This window comes from Dasypus novemcinctus, chromosome 5 (genome assembly GCF_030445035.2).
Source record: "Dasypus novemcinctus isolate mDasNov1 chromosome 5, mDasNov1.1.hap2, whole genome shotgun sequence".
Taxonomy (NCBI): Eukaryota; Metazoa; Chordata; class Mammalia; order Cingulata; family Dasypodidae; genus Dasypus; species Dasypus novemcinctus.
Window position 1 is genome coordinate 122,980,307 of NC_080677.1, and position 8,428 is coordinate 122,988,734.

The 8,428-nt window shown below is 37.2% G+C and overlaps 1 protein-coding gene across 1 annotated transcript; it reads right to left on the reverse strand.

Moving 5' to 3' along the window:
* Nucleotides 1-4,181: 4,181 nt before the first annotated feature.
* Nucleotides 4,182-5,126, reverse strand: LOC105747678 (olfactory receptor 9A4-like). Its single transcript, XM_012531217.2, has one exon. The coding sequence runs from the start codon at nt 5,124-5,126 to the stop codon at nt 4,182-4,184; it is 945 nt and encodes a 314-aa protein (XP_012386671.2).
* Between the last annotated feature and the right edge of the window lie 3,302 nt (nt 5,127-8,428).

Genomic DNA, 8,428 nt, shown 5'->3' on the forward strand with positions numbered 1-8,428 from the left:
GGGATGGCTTTCTGAAGAGATGACACCTGAGTTTCACATTGAATGTTAGGTGGATATTGGAAATCTGAATTGACAAGTGACCCATGAATCTGAAACACATAGATAATTGAATTTAAATTAATATTGGATAAGTCTATATTGATATCAGAATTTTTCTAAATCTTTCTGGAATTATTGAGTTCCAGGAAGGAAAAATTCATGGATATTTTCAGAAAAATGAAATAAAGATTCTCTGTTACATGATTAGAGATATTCATGAGCAAGAAGGCAGGAGATTATAATAAATATATTAAGTTCTTTTTCCTGTTACAAATATACTGAGAGATTATGATATCCCATGTTCCACTTAGAATAAAATACTTCTTCCATTGTCCTTCCCTGCCATTTTCTCTCCGAGGAATGGCACTTAGCAACATCTACCAAATTCCACATGCCCTCACTTAGACTATTTCTCTTGAACCTCTCAAATGCTAGTACATCAAAGATAAAAATCTTAGAATGCACTAATACATAAGTGCAATCATTCTAGGGTCTTTTAATACTACCAGTAATGGCATCTCATTTATGTTTGAGTAGTAAGTGATCCACCTACAGATTCCCATCATGAGAGCTGACTTTAAGGACTACTTCCAATAGCAGGGGGGTTTGATAGGGCACCCAAGATTAACAGAACATGAGGAAGTGATTATTGCAGAAGGGCTTTCAGAAAAAGGAGAATGAGAGAAGCAGGATAGGCAAGGTAAGAACGTGAGTCAAGGCTGTGAGCTCAGCTGGAGTTAAATTTGACCTGGTACCTGGGGTCACTGAAGAACAAACTGCTCCAGAGTTCTAGATTCATGTTGAGATAGTAGGATGGCTTATTGTTCCTCTTTGTCAATCTGGAAGTTCATTGGTTACAATTATCTGAAAAAGGCGGCCTAAGTAGCCAAGTCTCCACTGGTATATGGGTGTAGTGACCTGGGAGATCATAGATAGGTAAGAGAGTTCATATGCTTTGGGAAATCGATTTCACTAAATAGTCCAATCAGACAGTAAGAACAAAAAACCTAAACAATTAAGCAAAAAATCAAGTCTGCTTGGTTGGCTGGGGTGAGGGTGAGAATCAATATCCATAGTTGCTGTAATAGCTCATCTAAAATGCTCTGCTTCCAAAAAACATATGAAACATACAAAGAAACAATTATGTGTGTCCCATACACAAAGAAACAATGCCAGCAACAGTACCTGCCTGTGAGAGAGAACAGATGTCAGAATTAACAGGCAAACACCTGAAAACTGCCATTATAAATAGATTCTCATCGAATCATAAAAAGAATGATAATGGGAGTTATGCTTAAAGAGCTAAAGGAAGATATGATAACAATAGCTCACCAGATAAAGAATAATAATAAAGAGAGAAATTATTTTTAAAAAGAACCAAATGGAAACTGTGGAGTCAAAGAGTACAATAATTGAAAGGAAAAATTCACAAGATGGACCCAATAGTCAGTTTGAACTGGCATTGAAAAGTATTAGCAAACTTGCAGAAAGAACAGGAGAGATTATGCAATGTGATATATATGGATAAAAAAAGAATGAACAAAATTAAACAGAGCCTCAGAGGAGTGTGGAACACCATTAAACACACCAACATATATTCATAATGTCAGTGTTCAAAGGATAGGAGAGACAGAAAGAAGCTGAAAATATTCAGAGAAATTGTAGTCAGAAATTTCCCAAATTCATTGAAAAACATAAACATCAAAAGAAGCTCAGGGAACTCCAAGTATTATCCTAAGCTAAAATAGATTCACACATATTCATTCATAGTAAAAAATGCTGAATGACAAAGAGGAAAAGAAAATCTTGAAAGCACCAAAAGAGAAACAACTCATCATACACAAGGTCATGCCAATAAGAACAACTAATAGCTCATCAGCCACAATGCAGGGTAGAAGACAGTGAAATGATATATTAAAAGTGCTGAAGAAAAATCTGTCAAACAAAACACTATATGCTGCAGTATTCCCTTTGAAAAACGAAGAAGGGGTAAAGATGTTTCCAAATTTAAAAAAATAATAAATAACAGAGAATTTGTTTTCACTGACCCCTTCTACAGGAAATACTAAACGTAGTTCTTCAGACTGAAAGCAAGCAACATCAGAAAATAATGTGAATCCACATTAAAAAAAAAAAAAGAAAAGCAAGAGTAAAAGTAATTATGTAAATATAAAAAACAGTATAAATGCCTATTTCTTATTCTATGTCTACTATCTGATATAAAAGGCAATAGTATAATACAATGGGTATATAATTGTATCATTAGGAGTTTAACATACAGAAATGCAATATATTTGCCAATAATAGTGCAAAGTAGGTGGGGGGAGAAAAATCATTGTAGGATAAGCAAGTGACATTTAATCGTAACTTGAATACACAGACAAATGAACTAGAAATAGTAACCAAGGAGGTTAATTTTAAAAGGTTACAAATATATGCTTGCTCTCCTTTTTTTCACTCAGCTTCTTCCAAACACAAAAGTATACAAAGTAATAATTATAACAATATATTTTTGGGCTTGTAACATATACAGATACAATATGTATAACAAATAATAGCAGAAAAGGGATATAGGGAGGAAGTTATGTAGGAGTAACATTTGAATATCTCACTGGAATTGTTAGTATAAATCTGAAATAGAGTCTGATAAATTAAGATGTATACACTAAATCCTTAAGCAACCAATAAGGAAAGAGCTAAAAAATTCATAGTGAAAAATCATTAAAAGAATAAAATATTATACTAGAAAATATTCACATAATACAAAAATAAAAGAACTGTTACCAGTATGTTGATTGAAAAAGGTTCCCCTTTCACTAGCCAGATGGAACCCATCCCACCCCCCAGGGCACGCTATATGACCAGAAGAGAAGGGAATGCATTTAAGACCCTACTGACCACCTTGTCCAGTGTCTTCATGGAGCACAAAACTTCTCAGTCATATGCAATGGCTTTGTCTCTTCTCACCAGACAGGAAGGAATTGCTTACAGAATACTTCTTTGAATCATAAATCACTCCAAAGCCCACTGCTGGGCAGCTCAATTTCATTACTCATTTCAGGGCTATAAGGAAGTGCTAAGTGCTTTCCTTTAAGTGAATGTCTTCCTGCTATATCCTTCTTCCAACAATGTGTGAAATTCCTACAATTACACTGCCAAAGAGCCATATTCTGGAATTTTTAAGGAGTCAGGAATTGAGGATATCTCTATCTTGATTCAACCAAAAAGAATATCTATGCGAAGGGACTGATAGAGTTGTATATGGGTGTCAAAGATTCAATAGGCATTGCAAACACTGATACCTGAGTCTGGGAGCACTCTGAACAGAAATACTTCCCTAAGTCTCTGTGAAACACAGGATGCTTTCTCTATAATAATTCATTTAACTCTTATCTTCCTTTGTCCCTATATTCACTAGAAAGGGGAGAGGAAAAAAGAAACAGCCCAAACTTTAAGGAAATGAATCTTTTTCCCATTCCTCTCCCCATATAGTTTCATCTTCACCAACCCACCAATATTTGCTAAAGGAAAGATTCCAAACCTCAGCTTCCAGCTAGCTTGAATCTGTGGCAACATGTATACAACACTATGCATATTTTGCAGTCAAGGATAATGTGATATTCGGCCTGAAAAAAGGCCATTAGGATACTTTCACATGTATTGGCCATCTTGTAAAGAAATTGCAAAACAATCTAGGAATAAACCTGGCAAAAGATGACAAACAAAAAAAGTGAGCATCTCTGTTTTATACTCTGGTTATGAAAGCTATATTACCCCACCTCTGTCCCTTCCTCCTCCCTGCCCCAGAAAATACATTTTCAGAATTTACTTATGATCATTTACTGGGCTAATAGAAACCTTTAAAAATGTGGATATTTTATTCTCTTGACCTTCTCAAAACATAAAGATATGCTTGCTTGAACTCAAAAGAGGAAACCGGGGGAAATTAAAGCAATAATATTCCAGTGTGCAGAGAATGGAATCCATTTTTACCTTCCTTGTCTACTTCTGTGAATCTAGTGGCATTTGCACAAGCACTTGATTGCTGAAATAAAAATAATGATAAGTAGGAACTGGATATTTTAGTTTGCTGAATAATCCATAATTAGGGCCATAATCCTTAAAATTGACTTTAAGAGGAACTAGTCTTTGAGAAGTTGACTGCAGCGTTTCACACCATCTCGAAGGGCCTCTTTGACTTTGTCATTCCGGAGAGTGAAGATGAAAGGGTTCAAGAAAGGAGTTACCACTGAAACAAACAAGGATACTATCTTGTTGTACTCAGCTGCTTGTGTTTGCTTGGGTTTCACATAGAGGAAAAAGCAGCTGCCATAGCCAATCACAACAAAGGTGAAGTGGGAGGCACAAGTAGAGAAGGCTTTCCTCTGGCCAGAGGCTGAGGGGATCTTGAGGATGGTGGAGATGATGTAGGTGTAGGAGACTATTGTAGGGATCAAAGAACCAATGATAATGAAAATAGCCATTAAAAAAAGGATAAATTCTGTGAAAAGTGTGTCATCACAGGAGAGTTTGAGCAATTGTCCTCTCTCACAGAAAAAATGGTCTACCACATTTGATTTGCAGTAGGTAAGCTGAAACGTGGCATAGACTGGCCAGATTTCAGAAAGGAACCCAAATACCCATGACACAATCACCACACAGATGCAAGTATGACTGCTCATAATGATGTTGTATCTCAAAGGGTTACACACAGCCACATAACGATCCACAGCCATTGCGCCCATTAATACAAATTCTATGGTCCCCAAAGAAAGGTACAAATAGAGTTGGGCAGCACATGCAGTCCAAGATATAATCTGCATTCCAGGGAGAAGCAACCCGCAGAGCATCATGGGGACAATAACTGTTGTGATCAGGATCTCCAGGACAGAGAGGTAACCAAGGAAGAAATACATGGGGGACTGCAGACGTTTATCAACACAGACAATCACAATGATAACTGTATTTCCCATTAACGTCACTGAGTACAAGAAGAAGAATGTAACAAAAAGGATGTGGTGTAGTTCTTGGGACCCACGGAAGCCTAAAAGGCAGAATTTGGTAGCACAAGAGAGATTGCCCACCATTTAGTACTTGCTTCAACTCCTTGAGAAATCTAGAGATCAAAAGAGATGTAACATTATCAATACAGTGAAGCTCTGGAAGGGGAGAAAGAAGTCAGATTAGGATGAAGAACTCTTTTCAACCTTGAGATTATGTGAGAGCTCTTGCTACTGTATATTTTACATCATTGAGGCTAAGCATTAAGTCATTTCAGGCCTAGCAGTGAGGCATCTACATTACTGAGCAGATATCTCCCTGGAATGGATGAGCATACCTTCTTACATGAGGTGGAATCTATGACCTTTATAAACTGGCAAGTTTTGAGGCTTAGTCAATCAGACCTCTCTGTTCTTGGGATATGCTACCTTCTTTTAAGATACTGCACCAAATCTAGCATTTCACAATAGGATATGATAACACTACAGATGGTATATCAAGGATGGAACTCTTCTCCACTAACTACATTGAATCTGCCTTCTGCTGCAGAAGAGGGATTTAAGCTCCATTTTGGAGCTCCCCTAGCCTACTCTTCAGTCTCCAGGTGTCCTTGTTCTAGAAGGCAGCCAGACACAGGCTATCTCATGCTGATGTTTTACTATTGTCTCCTTCATAGAGGGGAACCCTTGAGAAGACACTCACCTCTTATGGAAGAGCTTCACCACCACTTCAAATGATGTCTTGGACTCAGCTGAGGCTAACTCCTATCTGGCTAGTGCTGGCTTGTGCATAGAGGCCTAAGCAAGTTGTAGCTGCCGCTAGTCATTATGAAGGACAAACTTGCTCTGAGAGAGAAACTTAGTAAAAAGTGAAGTAATAACTGTGTTCTTAGGAGCTTAGGGTCTCCCATCTACTTCTGCCCTCCCTCCCTCCTTGTACCTAATTAGCCCAGGTTCTGGGAGTCCCTAAGCAATCAGTCTGGGGAGAACAGAATAAACTTTTAGTTATTCCCATTTTTGACCAATTATATTTTAGAACTTTTTAAAGTTTTGGTTCATTAGGAAACCTGAAACTTCACCAATCAATGGCTTCTTAATACCAGGTTGCCTTCCCCCAGGCCCTAGGACTAAGTTACCAAGAGACATCTCTCACTTTAATCAGCTCATCTCTGGTTTTACTTGCAGGCTCTTCACAGGCTTCTCTCAGCCACTCAGAGGCAAATCCATCCCCCATAGGAAACACCATAATTGACCCCCAAAACATGCCTCAAAATACTAAGAAATGTATATGTTGGTCTCAGTCAAAAAGATTTAATGTCACCAAATATCTCCTATAATATTTACTCCTTCTACAGAGGGTTCGGGTCCACAAACATGGATCCTACAGAGACCTGTGAAGAAGTGCTAACCCCAAATCTAGCTCTACTCTCTGGAGTTTTCTCAGTTTTCTACTATTTTGCATATATGTTCACCTGTACATCTTCCAGCAAGATTATTCCCACCATTTATTTCTATGGGATGTCCCTAAATGTGGGGAGAGCAAAAGGACAAGCTATGTGGAGCTAAGTATCCAATAAGAAATGACAAAATTGGAATTATGCTCACTTTTGGAGTGAGCCAGAAAAAAAAATTAGAGCTTTTAAATATCTCTGAGATTTTGTTTTTCATTATAAAAATTATACTGGTTAAATCAGTAAGATAATTGATGCAGAAGGGTATAAATTGAGAATAATGTTTCCAATTCCTCAAATTGCCTAAACCCAACGAACGTGGCATATGATCTTAAAATATATTCTAAATATACATATGTGTATTTTTTTTTAAATTTGAGGTACAGGGGCCAGGAATTGAACCCCAGACCTCATATATGGGAAGCTGGCACTCACCACTAAGCCACATTGGCTCCCCTGAGTTTGTTGGGTTTTTTTTTTCCTCACTTGTTTGCTTGTTCGGGTTTTTTTTGTTTTTAGGAGGCATCAAGTACCTAATCCAGGATGTCCCATGTGGGAAACAGGCACTCAACCTCTTGAGCCACATCCACTCTGGTGTATTTTTTTAAAGAAAACATTGAAATATCTATTTTATTAAAATTTCCTTTCACATGACAATTATAAAAGCTATTTCCCCATATCACCATACCTCATTTTTTGCATAGTATTCCATTGTGTAGATATCCTATTCTTTATGAATTCTATTAATGAAATTTTGTTATTAATTCCATTTTTTTTTAATTCTAAAAATTGTAAGTAATTTTGACATTACACAACACAGTTTTATTTCCAGAATAAATTCCCAGAACAGGAATGTCTAGGTCAAAAAGAAGACACTGTGAAATTATTTCTTTTATTAGTACCAAATTATATTCCAAGTATTTTGGATAAATTTGCATAACCACTAAGAAAATAAAAGACTTTTTGTTTTCTTTATGTACTACTAACTATAGGTATAAACATAATTTTATTTTAACTCTAAATTTAAGAGTACAAAAGTAAGACATCCTAAAAAAATTCATCAACTGGCAAACTAGATGAAATGGAAAACCACTGAAAAGTACAAGTTATTGAAACTGACTCAAAAATAGAATAACTGAATTTTCTTAAATATATTAACTAAATTGAATCATAATTTAAAAACCTTACCCCAGTGGGGAGAGGATTAAACCCAAGCCCAGATGGCTTCAATGGCAAACTCTATCAAATATGTAAGAAAGAAATAACATCAATCTTGCACAAATAATTCCAGAAAATAGAAGAGTAAACATCATTCCCCAATGTGAGGCCAGAAAGATCCTGATACCAAAGATATCACAAGGAGATAAAGGTACAGGGAAATGGATGTTGCTCAACTGATAAAGCATCTGCCTACCATATAGGAGGTCCAGGGTTTGAACCTAGGGCCTCCCAGCCCATGTGGTGAGCTGGCCCATGTGCAGTGCTGCCACACGCCAAGGAGTGTCATGCCACACAGGGGTATCCCCCTTGTAGGGGAGCCCCACATGCAAAGAGTGTGCCCCACAAGAAGAGCTGCCAAGTGCAAAAAAAGTGCAGCCTGCCCAGGAGTGGCACTGCACACATGGAGAGCTGACGCAGCAAGATGACACAACAAAAAGAGTCATAGATTCCCACTGCCACCGAGAATGCAAGGGAACACAGAAGAACACACAGCAAATGGACACAAGAGAGCGGACAACCGGGGGGATGGGTGGGGAGGGGGGGAGAGAAATAAATAAAATAAATCTTCAAAAAAAGAAAAGAAAGCTACAAATCAAAATCCCTTATGAACATGGATGCAAAAAATATTTACAAAAATTAGAAAATAAGATGCAGTAATATAAAAAGAGGGTAATATACCATAAGAATGTGGTATTTATCCCAGAAATTCAAGGTTTA